This window comes from Notothenia coriiceps, unplaced genomic scaffold (assembly GCF_000735185.1).
Source record: "Notothenia coriiceps isolate Sejong01 unplaced genomic scaffold, NC01 NC01_scaffold00023848, whole genome shotgun sequence".
Taxonomy (NCBI): domain Eukaryota; kingdom Metazoa; phylum Chordata; class Actinopteri; order Perciformes; family Nototheniidae; genus Notothenia; species Notothenia coriiceps.
Window position 1 is genome coordinate 1 of NW_011356549.1, and position 19,690 is coordinate 19,690.

A 19,690-nucleotide genomic window follows, 5' to 3' on the forward strand; every position below is an offset into this window, starting at 1 on the left:
TGTTTACATTGCTCATGAGGACAGACCACCTTATTTGCAGATTCTTGAAATTGTAATTTAATTTGTAATTGATTGTGGATTTTGTATCCAGTTTTCACTTTATGTATCTTTATACAATGTTTACTACTTTGCTTATGAGGACAGACAGCCTTATTTACAGATTATTGAAATTCAATTGTAATTTCATTTGTAAATAGTTACATTCATGTGGATTTATCCAGTTTGCACATTTGTATGCATGCACTTAGAGGTGCATTTGTTGTTGTTGAAGGCCTGGCTGTTACAGTCTTTATTTACACTACTTTGTTGCAGGCCTACTGGCCCAGATGTTTATGCAGTTTTAAAGCACCTTGGCTTTGTTCTGAATGCACTTTGTTGTAGTTATCCTACAGAGAAAATAAAATGCACTTGACTTGAAATTAATGTACTGTATGCATTCAAAAGTGCTGAATAAATGTTTTATGGACCCATAATAGTGATTATTATTTAAGTTAAGTTTTGCCATAATCATTTATTTTTCCATAATCAGGCAACTGAACAACATTGGTAAAAAATGTATACATTATATATATTTCTATTAATCATTTTCGGCCTTTCGGCATTCGGTTTTCGGCCAACTCTTTCCTATTTTCGGTATCGGTTTCGGCCAAGAATTTCCCATTCGGTGCACCCCTAATTATTATTAGAAGCACAAACGTAGATACAGTATGAATCAACTTTTATAAAGTGAAACTTGGACAGGGTTTGTAATGCAGAGTAATAATACTGGACAGTTAGCATAGATACAGAAGGGAACACAACAGGAGTCAAATTGAAGAAGACCTTTGCATAGAAGTCCCAACACAGTGCAACTGCAGGAAAAGAGAGGTTTGTGTGAACAATATATGATATATTCTAAACAACGTTACAGTATGTCTTCAATGATTTGTCATCCATTAAAACATCGGTTTGATAAATAAAAGCAGTTATATACAATAAGAAAAGAGGATGATGGGAAGGAGAAGTAGCTACAAGTAGGAAGGGGCGTTTTTAGGTATGAAGCCATGCAGGGGGTCATTTTTGAAGCATTTTTTTGGCAGATCCAGGACCAGGTATGACACATCTGTTGATAAGAGCCCGATGATGTGAACGGATCCTGGTTCTGATGGGTGGCTAGGGGAAACAATTCTAGTTTCAATGTGATAGCCCTGTGCAGGTGACATCCAGGGGGTGCTGTGAGGAATATTGTCTCCCCCTTCGGAATCCTCACCCCCCTTTTAAGGTAGTATAGATTTATTTAGAGCCCTTTGAAGAGCTTCTCGATCGAGGTGCAAAACTGCAACTTGAGAAAGAACTTCTGTGAGGCTTGGTGAGGATTTGTTTGTCCACTTTGTGCTCAGAAGCCACTCGCCACATGGCTTCATATGATCTCCCCAAAAAAAAACACTGTCTCAATCAGGAGGAGAAGACTTCAGTCTTAAAGCCCTTTAAACCCATTTCATGAGAATGTTCCGAGTGAAGCGAATGGATTCCTCCTCGTTTGTGAGTCGTTTTCCCTTTAAGGGCCAATATTCCAGTTGTAGAGAAAGTATTTATTTACTGTTTTTAAGAGTAGTAATTATACTCTACATTGGCAACATCGAAGGCCACATACATGAATAATAACTTGTTTGCTAGGCTGCAAACGGGGACTGTCCCCGGAAAACGGGGACGTCTGGTCACCCTACTTTAAGGGCCAATATTCCAGTTGTAGAGAAAGTATTTATTTACTGTTTTTAAGAGTAGTAATTATACTCTACATTGGCAACATCGACCTGTCTTTCTCACTACGAACCAAACATAGTTCAGGATCTGGATGGAGCTTCAAACTAAGTTTCCAAAAGTGTGAGCTTCATTTTCCAAAAGTGTGAGTTCATTTCAGTTCATTTCTTATGCATCATAGCCTACCATATACTTTAAAAAGTTTAGTTTCGAAAAGTTACATTATCGACAAATTGGATCATCAAATCTATTAAAAATGCCTCTTAATATTTTCTAAAGCTCAAGGTGGCATCTTCATTTGGCTTAATAATTCATGATCATATAACAAATAGAAAGCTGAGTATTTGTGCTTGGAAACAACTTGAATGAAGAATTAAAACACATTTGGTGCAGATTTACTTTGTGACTGAATGGTTTCTATGAAAGCTTCACAAGGAACCCATATCCAGTTGGCTCTTAATGTGTTTCAGCCTCAGGTCCATGATTGTTTAAATAGCTTAGTTTCTTTAGGTTTTCTCTAAGTCCATGAGATGCTTCTGTTTGTCTTTTGTATCTCTGCTTTTGTCCAGCATAGCACTTTAAAGTCTCACATTCTACTGTGAAAGAACATGTTCTTTATTCCAGTTATAAAAGGATCGCAAGTGGCAGCTGCAGAGCCTGTTCTCACAGCTCTGGAGGGAAGTTTCCGCCACAGTTTGAGTCGCAGTGTAGCGCCCTCTGGTGGGTAGGGGGGCTAGCTGCGCTTTGCCGTCACCTGCTGCCTGAGCTTCTCCCTCCTCTTCTTCTCCATCAGCCTGGAAAAGCAGAAAATCAATATTATTTTTCTTATATATCTGCTGTACAATGTCATCCCATGCCTGCGTTTTTAGATCATCTTCAGATCTAACAATTATTATTTCAGAATAACCTGGAACAGGCCAGATAAAGGTAAGGTTTGATAAAGACAAGCAGATTTTTGATTTCAACAAAAAAACATACTATATATGAACATATCATTTGAATATCTACTAGCATACATTTGACTGTGCTGCTATGATTTGTTTTATGACTGTTGAAGACATTTTAATGGCATACATTTATGGTAACACTAAAATATAAAAAAAATTCATAGCGGACTGATATGGTATGTCATAAAAGTGTTTAGTGAATGCACAAAAAAATCATTAAAATATAGAAGGACATGAAGATGTCCAAAAGAGCCATATCTTCTTTTGACTTTTATATAAACTACTATATATAGACTAGTGGCAGGCGGCCTCAATCTAGTAAATATGTGAAAAACACTAATTAATTGAATTATCATCTACAAAATGTAATATAATAAAATGAATAATGAATAAATGTCTGTCGGAACAAATGATTAAGTACATGCTTCCTTTCTGAATCTTCGTGGTCAGTCACCTGCGGTTCCGGGCCTCCACCAGCTCGCTCAGCTGGTCCTGAGCCGCTCTGAGCTCCTCCAGGCTCTGCTGGTAGCCAAGGTCCCCGGACCCTGACCTCTCCAGGAGGGACACCTGGGTGGACAGCTCGCTGGTTCGATCCCGCAGCCGCTGGATGGACATGTACAAGTTCTCATCGTCCTCCTCCTGCAGCCACAGTGAGGAAGGAGACGGAGAGGAAAGTGGAAGTTATCATTTATAACTTCTCTCCTATAATCCTAATTGCATAGATGCTAATACATAAATAGCAGGGCTGTCAACGTTTACACATTAACGCTAGTAATCAACCTTTAAACCGTAACCTGTCAAAAAAAAAAACCGCAAAGGAATCACATTTCTAAGTTTAACCCGAAGTTGCTTCAAAAGCAGGGATGTGTACCATTAATTGCATGGCAGTGAAAAGGTAAAAAAAGCACTGGTAACGGTACAAGCTATATGTATTGAACTGTCTGGAGACCACTGGACAACAGGAAGCACTACCTCCGTGTAAAGGAAAAACTTCACTTTATAATGTGCGAAAACTCTTACAAATGTGCTATGCATTTGTTTTTTTATAACACCACACATTTGTTTGTTTTATCTCCCCAACAACTGGTTTACCTTTGCATTGACGATCTCTATGTGGACCAGAAGAGAAGCCAGCTCCAGCTCTTCACTGTAGCTGTTCTTCAGGGGGATGCTCCTGTAGCCTGGACACACACACCACTAAATCAACACTTTTTGGCAAAAATGATTTACAGTTCTACAGTTAACATCATAAGACCATGTTATCACATGAGCCCAGTCTGCTCTGATTGGTTAGCTGGTTGTGCCGCCCCTTGGCCGTAATCACGTAAAATGCGTTGGAGCGATAGCCAATAGAAAAGGAGTGTTAAGTAGTCATGTCCCTATGTAACGCAGGTAAACAACTTTAATAATCAATTAATCCGTTTGTTTTTTTCTCTCTTCTTTGAGTTTTTGTTTTAACTGTATCTCATGATGTCATTTATGCCCGGTAAAAAAAAGAATTCAATTTCGAAAAAAAGAGGAGCTTATTAGGACCAGATGACATGGCCTAGTATGTTTTTAAAGGTGTGTCTTTGTATTATATTTGTGCATGCTGTTGTAAATACTTTGTTGTCCTCTTCCCTCAGAACATTAATTACTGTTGGCTTCTTTCAGAACTTAACCAAGACATTGAATGTGCTGGGGTTCTGCTATTATTCCACATTCACCTGTGCGTAGCAGACGGACAGGGAAGGTGGCCTGTGCCAGGAAGTTAGGATCGCTGAACATGTCCTCTTCGTAGACAGTGAAGCGCAGAAAGGAGAAGCTGGGGTTGTGGATGTCGAACACAAACTGCCTCTGCACCCACACAGGGTTCAACCCGTTATCAGCTGGGGAGCAGGAGGATAGATGGTCAGCTCTCAGGCAGTGAACACATCAATGTAAATCACGTATGTAGCAGCCAGGCGGCAGCACGTTGTCTTACCCACGACGTCCGTCTTGCATTTACAGCTGTCGTGTTCTGCTCCACAGATCTCCACCTCCACGAAGGGACAGACGATGCTGCGGCCATTTTTAGGAAGGTGACGGGCTCCGAGTACCTGATTCAAGACGAGAAACAAGTGTGAAAAGCAGATAGAACAACGAACATCTCAATCTTAAGTTTTAAGAGACTGTTAATACAACTGTGGCCCAAGCTTTGATTTCGTATGATAAGGAAAAATATAGGTTCTGGTTGGTCTAAAGCAGGGGTGCCCAATACGTCGATCGGGAATTGTGCCATACGGGTTCATACAGTTATGAGGGGGCCTTACCTCCTCATCTGCCCCCACCCCCCCCCCGCTCGCGACACAGATTGGGCAGGGGCGGGGCGGCCCTGTCCTAGATCATTTGGGCGTGGTCATTTTAAAAGTAGCTCCCAAGTTGAAAAAGTGTGGGCACCCCTGGTCTAAAGTCTTGAAATAAAGTATGTTTCTGCTATAACTTACCTAATTTTGGATCAATAAAGTTCAATTATCAATATTAATCTGGTTCAGACTAACTTTTAGCAAATATATTACAGTACATCTTCCATTTCATTTTGTTCTGCAGTGTGTTGGTTGATATTCAACTTGTTAGGAGTTCATGCAACGCTTGATTGTGCTTCCTGCTGTTTCTAAGATGGAGCCATTTTCTTATCATACTATATTTAGTCTCCGGGCACACTGTTTTTTACTTTAAAACATAAGCATAAAACAGCAAAAACTAAATAAAAATGTCAAGAGAAAATATTTTTCTTTTATCCAGAAAATGATGGATCTGACCTGTAACTGGATGGTGATTGGCTCCACATGTAGGGTGTCCTTGTCGAAAGGGTCGAAGGCGTCATCGCTCATAACTTCGGGCTGGGGAACGAAGCCGCTGCTCCCTCCCAGCATGAACAGGGACTGGTTCAGCTGCATGGGTTTATCTACACACACATTTCAGATTTATCAAACACAATTACTTTTTTATCATACAACTGACATCCTTATTGTTAAGAGCCTGCAACCTTAAATAAGTGTGTAAATGAGGGTAGTAATTATGCGTTCAAGATCACCTTGTCACCTAGTTAAGTCAAACCTCCAACAATTTTTACCAGGATATTGTTTTTCTTTCGCTTCAGATCATTTGAATAATCAACCTGAAGAGGTAAACATATTCTTTAAACACATTTTGAAAATGATTATTTTTTCTGTAGCAGTAAACCATTAAAGGGGCCCTATTATGCTCATTTTCAGGTTCATATTTATATTTAGTGCCTACTATGACATGTCTCCATGCTTTAATGTTCAAAAATGTATTTATGTTTCTCATACTGCCGTGCTGCAGCACCTCTTTCACCCTCTGTCTGAAACCAGAGCCCAGTCTGCTCTGATTGGTCATGTCCCACCCTCACAAGCAATGTGTTTAAGTGCTAGCCAGGGGGAGTGCGGAGGGAACTTTGGGGTTTGAGCCTTTGCAGACCATTTGCATGCACAAAAACCTATAGAACACACGAACACACTACAGGAAACCCAAAACACACGACAGGACCTCTTTAAACCATCTCTTTACCCCTTAGATTTATCCCTGAAATGCGATCAAGCATATGTTTTTTCATTTTATTCTATGTAGTATACTGTTCTATTTCCCTGGTGGTCACTCAAATGCAAGCAAAATGTGATAATTAGGGTAAACATTCTAATAAGTAAATAAATACATTTGAATTCATCAAAAACTGTATTTGCATGCTTGAGATCCAAAAACAAGCAGAACATGTATTTTGTCAGTGGCGCTTAACTTGTAATTAGCAACCAACATTGAATATGAGGAAAAACATTTTCACAATACCTTTTTATATAATGTTTTACTTACTTGTTGATTTCTTGTATGTGCCCTTCTCTTTTTTTCTGACACTGTGTAAACGTACATGTATATCTGCACACTGACCTGGGGTCTGGAAGTTGAGAGCCACCAGCTGGGAGCCGCAGAGCCACATGGGCAGCGGGTCGTAGTTGGACGAGTCCAGCCTCTGTCCTCGGGGGTAGACTCTGGAGAGCTGCCGGCGGTTGTACTGCAGGAAGCGCTTCCCTTTGCTGCGGGTCGCAAACTTCTCCGCCTTCGTCTCCGGGAAGGAGGACATGTCCCGGTAACACGCCCTCTCTGTCCCGATCTCTGAAACAGCAGCAAAAGAAAAAAAGAAAAAAAAATAGTGAAACATGGAAACTTTACAAGTGATGCAAGAGAAGAAGAGAGAGCAGTTTGGTCCTTACTGTCCTCGTTGAAGGGGACGGGTCTGCAGTAGACCACCAGCTCTGACAGCTCCACCGCAATCTTCTTCCTCCTCTCCATCTGCTTCTCCTCCTGCATCTGTTACCATGGAGATACTGTTCAGTCAATATAAAAAGAGCCTTTGAAATATTGGATTACTTTAGAAAGAGCAGCAACATGGTCAAAGGTTTAATCCGAAATGATTCTTAAAAATACTTTAATGTATTGACTTGACTTACCAATCAGTGGCTTTCACCCTCTGTAACTGGGCAATTCTGACAATACTTATACTGTGTACTTGTAATTATTCAATTGTGCAACATTAATAAAACTTAGGATCATCACTGTGCATTTTGAGCCATAGTATGGTTCCTCATCAATATCTTTATCAATACTTATAAACACATGTATATATTGCAATATTCAGGTTTAACATGTTAATTGTTGTATGTTTATGGAAGCACAACTTGCAGGTTTTTTACTTAACTTATTATCTTAATATTTTGTTTTCATTCTATTTCATTTTATCTTTCTATTTTCATGTTATTATAAAAAAAATTATTTTATATTTGTATTCTATTTTATTTTCCTGTGGCACATTTTTACTTTAACTCCTTAGGCTTACATTTTCTTACTTTTTATGTTATCTTATTTTCTTATTGCACATTTTAATTTAACTTCTTATGTTTATATACTTTTTCTATTCTATTTTCTTAAGTTATTACATTTGTAATGGAGCAACTGTCATCAAAACAAATTTCCTCATGGGATAAATAAAGAATTGTGAATCTGATTGTTAAAAATGTAATGTCTGTAAAATGGCTACATTTCCCACGAGATGAAGTTGTCCCTCCCTGCGTACTGACCCGTGCGTCAGCGTTCTGTGTGGCCTCTCTGATCCGGGACACCCAGCCCGTCAGGTCCTCCAGAGAGTCGGCCGCCACGTCCAGGGTCTGCACCGGGAGAGTGGACGGCTGCTGGGACTGGATGGTGATCACATGGGGGCGAGAGTTCTTCCCGTCCTTAAGCACCACTGGACAGAGCGATGGAGAGAGGAAGAGGTAAGGTAAGAGAGAGAGAGTTCCGTTCAGAAAAAGTAGTTTTTGAGACTTTTTAGATGTTCGTTTCCAAAGAGGGCTAACAGGTTACAACAATCAAATCAAAGTTTATTTATATAGCAAGTTATCACAAAACACGCATTTCTCAATGGGCTTTAGAGATAAACAAACATTGATGGCAGTGTTAACAGATAAATCAAATAATAAAAACACAAGATAGAAAGTGAAACACAAATCAAATAGATACAAGATACAATGCAACAAAAAGACAGTCAAAATACAATACAACAATAGAATAAATACCATAAAATGTAGGACTCAGGGGGACAAACAGCATAATCTTAAACCAGCTCCAAGTATAGGCTTTATTTAAAAGGAAGGTCTTCAACACACTCTTCTGGACACTGTCTGCCTCCATAATAAAAACAGGAAGTTGGTTCCAGAGAAAGGGAGCTTAGTAGCTGAACGCTCTGACTCCTGATCTTGTTCTTCGGACTCTGGGAACCACTAAAAGACCTGCACTCTGGTAGCTTAATGCCCTAGAGCAGCAATAGAGGATTACAATTGTGCAATAGGTATGATGGTGCCTTTCCATTTAGTGCTTTATAAGCCAGAAGAAGAGTCAAAATTCTCCACAGGGTGAAATGTATCAGGAAGTGTATTTATGTGTTCAAGATTTGGTTGGTTAGTTGGATCATTTACAGAAATTGCAGTAGAAGTGTGATGACATATCCAGTTCAACCATTTTGAAGCAAATACTGTGCAATTTACACAAAATTGCAGAAATCATACATTTTGCTAGATTGTCAGACGGATTGAAGACGTCTGTAGATAATTCCTGCTCTTTTACAGGATTGTGAGGTTTTTGTAGGATGTCTGTGTAAAATGTAATCGGACAGCTTTATACTTACCTTCCATCTAAATTATTGTTAATTTCTTAGATTAAAGGTGGGGTACGTAAGTTTGAGAAATCGGCTTGAGATACACTTTTTGTTGTATTCCATGGAATGCTCTTAACATCCCGATAGCAATGAATATTATAACATCCCTCTCGCCTTCTCAGAGATGTTTTCTCTGCAGTTGGAGCAAGTATTTTATTGCTTATAAACACCTCTCTTAGCTCAGGATGTGTCCCAGCTGCCTTCAAACATGCCGTGGTCAAGCCACTACTTAAAAAGAAAAATCTCGACCCCTACATTCTCGCAAATTTTAGGCCCATCTCCCAGCTACCTTTTTTATCTAAAGCGAGTAGTTTACGCCCAGCTGCAGTCTTTCTTAACCACGCATTGAATCCATGAAAAGTTTCAGTCTGGCTTCAAACCCATGCACAGTACTGAAACAGCCCTTTTAAGAGTTTTTAATGATCTGCTCCTAGCCACCGACTCAGGTAGCCCAGCTGTCCTGGTGCTGTTATACCTGACAGCTGCCTTCGACACTGTGGACCATAGCATCCTGTTGTCGCGTCTCGAACAGTCCGCAGGCATCACAGGCTCTGCCCTTGCATGGTTCAGGTCCTACCTGACAGACCGTATCTTCTCAGTGCAGCTAGGTGCCTTCTCCTCTGCCAAAGCCCCTCTTACCTGTGGGGTTCCCCAAGGCTCGATTCTGGGTCCCATCCTTTTTCTACAGTACATACTACATACATTCTCACAAAACACAATATTGCCTTCCATTGCTACGCCGACGATGTACAGATCTATCTTCCTCTGAAAGCAAATGTCAAACACTGACTACAGCAGTTGATGGACTGCTTAACAGAGATAAAATCCTGGCTGAGCCAAAACTTCCTCACCCTCAACGAGAGAAGACTGAGGTCACTTTTTGGGACCCGCAACCTCCAGGCCTCTCCGGTTGGATATTCTGCGCTCTCTCAACGAAAAAATCCTCCCCTCTGTCATGAACCTTGGAGTGACAGAGGGGAGGATGTTTTCGGTTGAGAGAGCCCAGAATATCAACGGAGAGGCTGGAGGTTTGGGTATCCAAAAAGATGACCTCAGTCTTGCTCTCGTTGAGGGTGAGGAAGTTTTGGCTCAGCCAGGATTTTATCTCTGTTAAGCAGTCCATCAACTGCTGTAGTCAGTGTTTGACATTTGCTTTCAGAGGAAGATAGATCTGTACATCGTCGGCGTAGCAATGGAAGGCAATATTGTGTTTTGTGAGAATGTATGTAGTATGTACTGTAGAAAAAGGATGGGACCCAGAATCGAGCCTTGGGGAACCCCACAGGTAAGAGGGGCTTTGGCAGAGGAGAAGGCACCTAGCTGCACTGAGAAGATACGGTCTGTCAGGTAGGACCTGAACCATGCAAGGGCAGAGCCTGTGATGCCTGCGGACTGTTCGAGACGCGACAACAGGATGCTATGGTCCACAGTGTCGAAGGCAGCTGTCAGGTATAACAGCACCAGGACAGCTGGGCTACCTGAGTCGGTGGCTAGGAGCAGATCATTAAAAACTCTTAAAAGGGCTGTTTCAGTACTGTGCATGGGTTTGAAGCCAGACTGAAACTTTTCATGGATTCAATGCGTGGTTAAGAAAGACTGCAGCTGGGCGTAAACTACTCGCTTTAGATAAAAAAGGTAGCTGGGAGATGGGCCTAAAATTTGCGAGAATGTAGGGGTCGAGATTTTTCTTTTTAAGTAGTGGCTTGACCACGGCATGTTTGAAGGCAGCTGGGACACATCCTGAGCTAAGAGAGGTGTTTATAAGCAATAAAATACTTGCTCCAACTGCAGAGAAAACATCTCTGAGAAGGCGAGAGGGATGTTATAATATTCATTGCTATCGGGATGTTAAGAGCATTCCATGGAATACAACAAAAAGTGTATCTCAAGCCGATTTCTCAAACTTACGTACCCCACCTTTAATCTAAGAAATTAACAATAATTTAGATGGAAGGTAAGTATAAAGCTGTCCGATTACATTTTACACAGACATCCTACAAAAACCTCACAATCCTGTAAAAGAGCAGGAATTATCTACAGACGTCTTCAATCCGTCTGACAATCTAGCAAAATGTATGATTTCTGCAATTTTGTGTAAATTGCNCACCGTAGTCAAATCCTGCTTTTTTTAAATGAGACTATTGGTCAAAACCAAGTCGTATTTATCTTTTAAAGACTTAGAAAGGGTTATTAATGCCTTTGTAACCTCAAGACTGGATTACTGTAATGCTCTATACGTGGATCTGGAACAGGCCTCAATTAAACGCCTGCAGCTAGTCCAAAACGCAGTAGCATGTCTTCTGACTGGCCACAAAAAACGTGACCACATTACCCCAATTCTGGCCTCACTGGCTTCCAATTCGGTTCCGAATTGATTTTAAAATCCTTTTATTTGTTTTTAAAGCCCTAAATGGGCTGGCTCCTGCCTATATAGCCGAACTCCTCCATCGCTACACCCCAGCCAGAGCTTTAAGGTCGGCTGACCAGCTGCTGCTGACAGTGCCCAAGACCAGGTTCAAAACCCGAGGGCACCGAGCCTTCGCAGCAGCTGGCCCTAGGCTCTGGAACACTCTGCCCCTCCATGTGAGGTCGGCCCAGACCCTAGGGGTTTTTAAATCTACTCTTAAGACACACTTCTTCTCCCTGGCCTTCTAGTCAGAGCGGAGCATGACTATATCTGTTGTAATTTATTGTCTTTTATTGTGATTGTATTAATGTGTTTTTATTACATAAAAAAACACAGTACAATATGTACTGTACAGCACTTTGGCTCGACCAAAAATCGCTTTTAAATGTGCTTTATAATTTTTATTTTATTTGAATATCTTAAGTGCTTTGACAAAAAATCCATAAAAAAATGTCATCTGTGGAAGCCGTATTACTGTAAAAAGTACGACCAATCATCTGAGCCGGCCCGGCTAAAATAACTGGATGGCCTACCTGCCTGTCAGCCTTCCATCTGTGCACAAACTTATCTCGTGCCCTCATTGGTCATGTGCGCGTTCGTGTGTGTTGGAGGAGGGGCTCTGTAAGGAAGTGGCAGATTTTTTCCGGTTGTGTATTTTCAAATTCTAGCGCACTCGAGCTGGTTTCTCCAAAATTAGCTACCCCACCTTTTTCTTCAAAAAATATAAATGAGCATTTTAACCAAAGCAAGCAAGTGTTTGGACAGTATAAGTCTATAAATAAAAAGTAAAAAATTGCTCTGAAGCATGTGTTTACGGGACTCACCGACATGGCAGGTAGGAACATCAATGAAGCCCTTAAGAAACGTCCCGAGAGGACTGTTCTCTGTGGACTGAGACAACAACAACAACAAAATTAGGATTGGAAACACAAGCTGATCATTTTGTTCAGCTCACCCCTCACTCACCACTTGGTCCGGCTCTCTGGAGGGGGAGCTGGGGACCTCCTCCACGTAGTTTGCAGGAAACCACAGCTGTTTCTTCCCTCCGTAGTCGCCTCGCCACCTAAACACAGCACACAGGTTCATTAGGAGCTGCAATAGGTGGAAGTAACACACAAACAGGAGGTCACATGGTACACTGAGATGCACTCACCAGCCGCCATCCTGCTTCTCCACACTGACGATGAGCGCCTGTTTGGGGAAGCAGAGCTCGTCCTCCCTCTGAGCTCGATAGTCGTACAGAGCTTTGACCGTGCACTGAAACAGGAGAGGAACCATCAGTCTGTCTGACACTGTGAACTTTTACATATGACCACTAGGAGGTGCAAAAGTCAGAACATGTTTAAATCTTATACATCCTGTTTCTATTTCCTTACTCAAGAACATCCCTTTCTTCCTTCAACGTGTCTTTCTTTTCTTTGTTCTCTTCATCGCTAACTCATCCATAAGCTAAAAAGGCTCTCAAACTGGAGTTCAAGAGTTTCAAAAACTAAACTCTGCTCTACCATGGAATACAATTTGATATTGTAAGTAATAGAAAGAGGTTAATTTGGCTATGGAATAAATACATTCTGAAATAAATACTCCATATTAGCTTCGAAAGGGAATAACTCTGCTAATCATGTGTTGAATGATATGATAATGATTAGATGATTAACAGTGAATAAAACTGGAGGTCCACAGTTCAGTCTCACTTACCCGAGCGGTGGGCATCTTATTGGCCTCCACGTAGAAATGAGGGGTGCGGACCTCATACAGCGCCCCGTAGTCGAGCTCCTGACACATCCATGACAAATAATAGCGGTTAGGTTTAAAAGGCGCGATTGAACTCATTCTGCATTGAAAGCTGCAATACACATGTATGTACAATAACAGCAAATATCAGTTGTGGTAATTATGTTGTGCACGTTATTGCTACATACAATTTATATTTTGTTTATTGTTTATTGTTGCTTTTGAATCAGACAGATTACTTGAATTAGTAGTCACTCAGTGAAAAGAATGCATGACTTTAATGGCGGACACTAGTTTATTGCATAAAAAAACGCTATTTAAGTTGCAAAATGAGGAGAAATCCACAAAATGAAGTATGCCAATTGATTATTTAGGTGTTTATCATCAAGGATGCCAGACAATTACTGGTTGATTGATAAATAGCAATGTACGGTTGAAACTTCTGATGGACATTATGTTTTTATTTTGATCATAAAATACTTTTTGAATATTCATATTTATAATCGAGGAGAGCACCAAACGTTGGATACATGATGGCTAAACTGTCCCCAGTAGAAAAAAGCAACACTGTGCAAGAGATGGAAAGAGGTTAACAGACAGAGTGCTGGACGTCAACAGTTGGTTGTCAAGTTGGTGACTTTAAGTGGAAAACACGGGAGCAGTGATGTAAACATTTAATATGTGATTCCTGATCTGTGTGTGTCTCACCGCGGTGCCCATGCGGTCCAGAGTGTCCTCGTTGATGGGGTAGCGGAGCCTCATCTTGCGGTACAGAGGATGCTTCTCGTAGTAGCTCACCAGGTCCACGAGACTCTCGAACTCTGCCGAGCTGCCCAACATGAAGAGGCGTCCTTCCTGCTGAATACGGCAGTGCTTGATCTTCCCCTCCGCCCTGCTGGCAGATGGACAGAGAAGGAAATTTAAACAGAACGTTAAACTCTCAAAAATAGACTTCATTGATTGTCTTTGGGTTTTTTCGACCTGAAGGAGATGGCATAGGAGCTGTTTTCGCTGCGTTTCCGCACTAAGAAAGCTCCGTCTCTGGGGACACGCATCAGCATGTGTTCAGCCTGAACACGTGACAGACTGGAGTGGAACCACCTGGAAGACAGAAATCTGTTTTATTCAGTTTTCCTCTCTGCTTTCAAATACATCAGTAGTGAAGGGACATTGATGACTCACTCTCTGCTCTCGTGCGCGTTGGGCTGAGGGACGGGGCTGAGCAGCCGCATCTCAAACTCGTTGCAGCGCAGAGGCGTGTCTCTGTAGTGGCAGATGAGGCGGTATAGGCTGTCGAACACCAGGTTGTCGGTAAGGTAGAATCGAGTGGAGCCCGACTCCTGACGGGAGTGGATCCTGCAGTGCTGGACCCGACCGGAGCGCCTGGAGGAGGAGGGACCGTTTGCATATTCAACGCTACTCATCTGTTATAAAACTCTGGCAGGCTGAAGACAAAGACTGATTAAACATTCAATACTTAAATAAATTGCTCAAATTTTAACCAGATTGCACAGAACTAAAACATAAAGGCAGCTTTAAAAATACAATATCTCATACTTTCTCATTGATTCGTAAGCTTTAAACCATATCATATTTGTTGTCTGGCATTTCCTGTTTGTCATTTCCTGTTTTATTTTGGTACTAATCTCCCCTCTCATTTTAGGTAGTTTGACTCCTCCCCATCATCACTGACCTGATTACCTGCCCCGCCCTTATTGTTTGCACCTGTCCATGCTTTTATCTTCAGTAGACTGGACTACTGTAATGGTGTCTTTACAGGTCTCACTAAAAAATATATTAGAAAGCTGCAGCTGATTCAGAACGCTGCTGCTCGAGTCCTCACTAACACTAAGAAAGTGGATCACATCACTCCTGTTCTGAAGTCTTTACACTAGCTTCCTGTGTGTCAAAGAATAGATTTCAAAATACAAGTCTTCAGGGACTGGTCAGCTTTCTGTCCCCAGAGTCAGAACTAAACATGGAGAAGCAGCGTTCAGTTATTATGCTCCAAATATCTGGAACAAACTCCCAGAAACCTGCAGGTCCGCTGCAACTCTTACTACTTTTAAATCCAGGCTGAAGACTTTTCTTTTTGTCGCTGCTTTGAATTGAACTATTCACATCTTAAACTGCACTGTAACTTTTATTCATGTGTATTTTCTTTTAATGTTTATTTTATTAGCTTTTCTTTTTAATGACTGTTTTTAAATTCCATTTTCTTAATGTCTTTCATTTTTGTAAAGCACTTTGAATTGCCTTGTGTTGAAAAGTGCTATATAAATAAACTTGCCTTGCCTTGCCTTACTCAACTCCCCCAATCACTTTCTTATAAATGTGTTTCTATAATCCTGCTATCTCTTCTTTTATTCCTATTTCTCTTTCTTTCTTTCTTTCTCCAAAACAAAAAGAAGCTGAGATCAATTTGAGTGTGTAGTGTGTGATTTCAGTGTAACTGACCAGAAGGAGAGGGTGTAGTCTCCCACAAACGTCTCACTCTCCCGCACCAGGAAGGTTCCGTCCTTGGCCCCCCCCTCGCAGTACTCCTGCAGGAGCTTCTCGGCCACCTGTCGCCCGTCACGACCTCCGCCCAGCTTCCCGTGGAACCAGCGCTCGGCACAGTGCTGCTCGTTGTTGTTACACTCCTGACCGAGGGAGGGAGCATCAGCTTTACCTGATAAACACTTTATTATATCTTGTTTATTTTTCATAATCATCTCCCTACCTCTTTCGCTTCGTCGTCCTCCTCTTCATCAGTCGTCTGGTAGTGAGACGTCTCCTCTGAATAGTAAATCTTATTACTGGTCAGGACAAAATAGTGCGGGGTCCACGTCTGTGAATCACACACAAACACATTTCAGTAACACTCCACGACACACTGACTGTGTGTGTGTGAGGCAGCCGGACACACTCACGTGGTCGATGGGGTCTTCCAGGTAGAGGATGCCGTTCTTCAGAGAGTTGCTGATGTCGTTTTCTGAGTAGCTGGCTGAAGTCACCTCTTCGTACAGCGTGCCTTCCACCAGCTTCTTGTGCTGTGATAAAGGGGGGGAACTTAACCACACTGAGGAATGAGGGAGCATTTTCTGCATGCATGTTGGAATTTTCTACAACATGTTATAATTAATGGAGGTCGAAGATTTTGCTCAAGGCCGATGGATTTTTATTTGAATCTTACAAATAATCTGCAATTTAAATGCAAATGAATGTCTGTTTCCACCCACTCCTTTAATGCAATCTATTAGGAGTTGTTAATCGAGATAAGCAGCAGGTGGTACCATTACTCTAATTGGAAAACCATTGCAGAAGAAGAGTGCACAACACAATAAGGTCATTACAAGGGCAACTCAAACGGTGACAAAGTAGAAAGATCTATTGAAGTTTGACATTCCCGTTTGTTTTTATGTAATGTAAAAGAAAGAAAAAGTTATATCAGATATTTGACGAGCCACGAAAAAAACTGTTTTAATCTGCTGCTATTTTTTCAATTGTTGATAACTTATCAGTAAAATCCATTGCTCTTTCCTCCAATTTTCTATGGATACATTACATTTGCAGACCCTTCACATGCATACAAACCTATATAATACACTACAGGAAAAGGAACCCCCAAAAAGCCGAATAGGGCCTCTTTAAGCTTGAGCCTCCCCCTCCTCTACCAAATAACTTTCTCTAACCCAGTGTCCACCCTCAGCGATGGTGCAAGAAGCCTACAACCCTTAACCAGAGGGGTAGGTGTGTGTCTGTATGCGTACCTTGATGAGGATCTTCCTGCGGAGCTGGTGGGGGGAGGGGAGCTCCTCTGCGCCGTTGTCTACAGGCTTGGTGAGCAGCAGATCTCCGAACACCTTCTTGAAGTGTGTGGCCATGTTCCTCTGCTGCACCACACTGCAGTGGTCCTCGATGGACAATATCACAGGATACCTGCACACACACACACACACCAACACACACACACACACACACACACACACACACACACACACACACACACACACACACACACACACACACACACACACACACACAACTGTTACACACACACACACACACACACACACACACACACACACACACACACACATTGTTAAATGGTAACTAAATAGGTGACTAAATGACCTTGGTTTCTGCCCCTGTTGCAAATATCACTTTACATTGCGTTGCTTTTGTGCTGTTACTCCTCTATGTTTCCCTATCTACTCCTGATATATAACATCATATAATGTTTTTTAGATAAGTACCTCACATTACCCCACTTCAATAACCCAAACCATCCCTTTAAGAAAGCAGATGTGATCTAAATAACATTTATTAATACTTTGAAAACCATCTCCAAACGTACTCAGATGTGATGAAGGCGTGCTCTTTGATGGTGTGCAGCACATCCAGGAACTTGATCTTGGAGGTTAACGTGTGGCCGTGGTAGATGATTGGCAGGTCGTCAGGTCCGTCCCAGCAGTCCACTGTGAGCACAAAACACACATTCATTTGAAAACCTTTTGTTCTCTAAACAGATATTAACCAAAATTCCCCCCGAGGATCAAGAACATATTTCTGTTTCTGATTCATTTTTTATTAATTTTGATATCAAATGTTGAGGACTCTCACGTTCAATGCAGCGGCAGCCCATCCTGAGGCAGCGGGCGTACGCTTCCAGAGACGATTCACTGGAAAACTGATCACCTGTCAGGTAGCTGAGAGAGCAGGAACAAAGAAACAAGTTCAGAACTCTACCTTAATGTGCATTCAATGGGATGCGACTAATCACAGTTTATTGTCAGTTATTTCATCTTTATTATTCAGTAAAATAATTGTTAAAGCCATTAACAAATCCACAAATTTGATAGACAGAACCACAAAATAACCATCATTTTGAAAAAGGATTTAGATACATGCAACAAATGTAAGCTGGGATTTTAAGTTATACTGCTTATCAAAGCATGTGATATTTTTATCTCAAACACACAAACACAACTTTGAGTCAGGTAGGCTTGGGGCTGTTAAAAAATAACCAATGCAGCTATGTGAATATTGGACATACAGAGAAGAAAGAAAGAGAGAAAAGTATCTCTTCTTTTCAGATGACTCTTAATATGACAAGGTGGTGTCATTAAATCACCATTATTTTCCAAAAGCTCCTTTTAATACAACAAAATGCTTTTCTTGCGACACAAATGTTGGGACGTACGTGTTGTGAGAGGAGGAGATCCAGTACTGAGACAGCGGCCTTTTCATGTCATCAGCAACGACAGGAGACAGTTGAGGGTCACACACAGAATTCTCTTTAGAGAACAGGAACGTCAGGAACTAAAAACACGAAACACCAGGCTGTGAAGCAGGAATAACTCTGCACAGACTTTTCAGGTTTCTCTTTCTTTGTCTCACCTCATCGAGCTGTAGCATGGGCTCTGGCTGCGCCCCCCCCCTCATGTACCCCGTGAGGAATTCTCGGACACGACTCAGATCTGAAGCCCAGGACTCCTGAGAGGAGACGGATTCAGAAGTGAGCCCAGAGCAGATTTTAACAGAAAATGTTACTGTGATTTGTGCTGAATCTGCTCAGTACCTTCTGATCCATCTGTAAGAACTTCTGGAAGTCGTAGAGGGACATCTGACAAAGCTCCGGTCTGTCCACATTCCTACAAACACACCGGTTTTTTCAATTTCAGATTGCAAAGAAGTAAAAGTTCAACAAAAGTTCAACTAAATGAGAAACGGGGCTTGATGCATTATATACAAATGGCTTACTGGAACTACTCCTATAACTCTACCTTTGCCAGTTCTAATTATGCAATTTTCAAAGTTAATGTTCCATACGTGTTGATGTTTCACAGCCATAGAGCAAACAGAAAACATTAAAGTACCATTTAAATGGAAAAACACATGGGAATGTTTTATTTTCCTGAAGAAAAAAAAAGAACCACACCAACGGCTCAAGCTCCTACAGTTAAAATGCATCTTCGTCCATAATATCCTATTAACTCTTAGTTGGGACGCCATTTTCGCTGTTAGAAACTTAGCTAGTTTGCAATAACAGCAAAGAGAACAAGGATGTTCTGTTTCTGAACAACATATAGAGAACACCCCCTGGTTACCCAGAGAAATCCAAGCTAAAGAAGCCTGAACTTTTTCCTTAGCACTAACTACACTGAACAAAAATATAAACGCAACACTTTTGTTTTTGCTCCCATTTTTCATGAGATGAACTCAAAGATCTAAAACATTTTCTATGTACACAAAATAACCATTTCTCTCAAATATTGTTCACAAATCTGAAAAAATCTGTGATAGTGAGCACTTCTCCTTTGCCGAGATAATCCATCCCACCTCACAGGTGTGGCATATCAAGATGCTGATTAGACAGCATGATTATTGCACAGGTGTGCCTTAGGCTGGCCACAATAAAAGGCCACTCTGAAACGTGCATTTTTGCTTTATTGGGGGGGTCTGGGAGGGCCCAAAAACCAGTCAGTATCTGGTGTGAGGGTTAGGGTTAGGGTAATGTTGTGAATCGAGTGGCCTGTGTTCATCGTCTATAACATACGCCTGCCCATACCATAACCCCACCACCACCATGGGCCACTCGATTCACAACATTACCCTAACCCTAACCCTCAC

At 41.4% G+C, this 19,690-nt stretch overlaps 1 protein-coding gene across 1 annotated transcript in view; it reads right to left on the bottom strand.

The window, feature by feature from the left end:
• Positions 1–1,798: 1,798 nt before the first annotated feature.
• LOC104954784 (1-phosphatidylinositol 4,5-bisphosphate phosphodiesterase gamma-1-like) overlaps positions 1,799–19,690 on the bottom strand; it is a gene marked incomplete at its 5' end in the record, with an annotated part of 25,411 nt that continues 7,519 nt past the window's right edge. The window contains 25 exons of the mRNA XM_010781977.1: positions 1,799–2,534; positions 3,142–3,326; positions 3,780–3,868; positions 4,394–4,555; positions 4,651–4,765; positions 5,468–5,613; positions 6,615–6,839; positions 6,938–7,034; positions 7,802–7,968; positions 12,166–12,232; positions 12,308–12,404; positions 12,495–12,598; positions 13,040–13,117; positions 13,784–13,967; positions 14,057–14,176; positions 14,258–14,458; positions 15,533–15,717; positions 15,798–15,905; positions 15,988–16,107; positions 16,828–16,996; positions 17,415–17,535; positions 17,681–17,766; positions 18,261–18,379; positions 18,458–18,553; positions 18,639–18,722. Coding sequence (XP_010780279.1) covers positions 2,474–2,534; positions 3,142–3,326; positions 3,780–3,868; positions 4,394–4,555; positions 4,651–4,765; positions 5,468–5,613; positions 6,615–6,839; positions 6,938–7,034; positions 7,802–7,968; positions 12,166–12,232; positions 12,308–12,404; positions 12,495–12,598; positions 13,040–13,117; positions 13,784–13,967; positions 14,057–14,176; positions 14,258–14,458; positions 15,533–15,717; positions 15,798–15,905; positions 15,988–16,107; positions 16,828–16,996; positions 17,415–17,535; positions 17,681–17,766; positions 18,261–18,379; positions 18,458–18,553; positions 18,639–18,722 — 3,186 coding nt within the window. The remainder of the gene's footprint in view (positions 2,535–3,141; positions 3,327–3,779; positions 3,869–4,393; positions 4,556–4,650; positions 4,766–5,467; positions 5,614–6,614; positions 6,840–6,937; positions 7,035–7,801; positions 7,969–12,165; positions 12,233–12,307; positions 12,405–12,494; positions 12,599–13,039; positions 13,118–13,783; positions 13,968–14,056; positions 14,177–14,257; positions 14,459–15,532; positions 15,718–15,797; positions 15,906–15,987; positions 16,108–16,827; positions 16,997–17,414; positions 17,536–17,680; positions 17,767–18,260; positions 18,380–18,457; positions 18,554–18,638; positions 18,723–19,690) is intronic.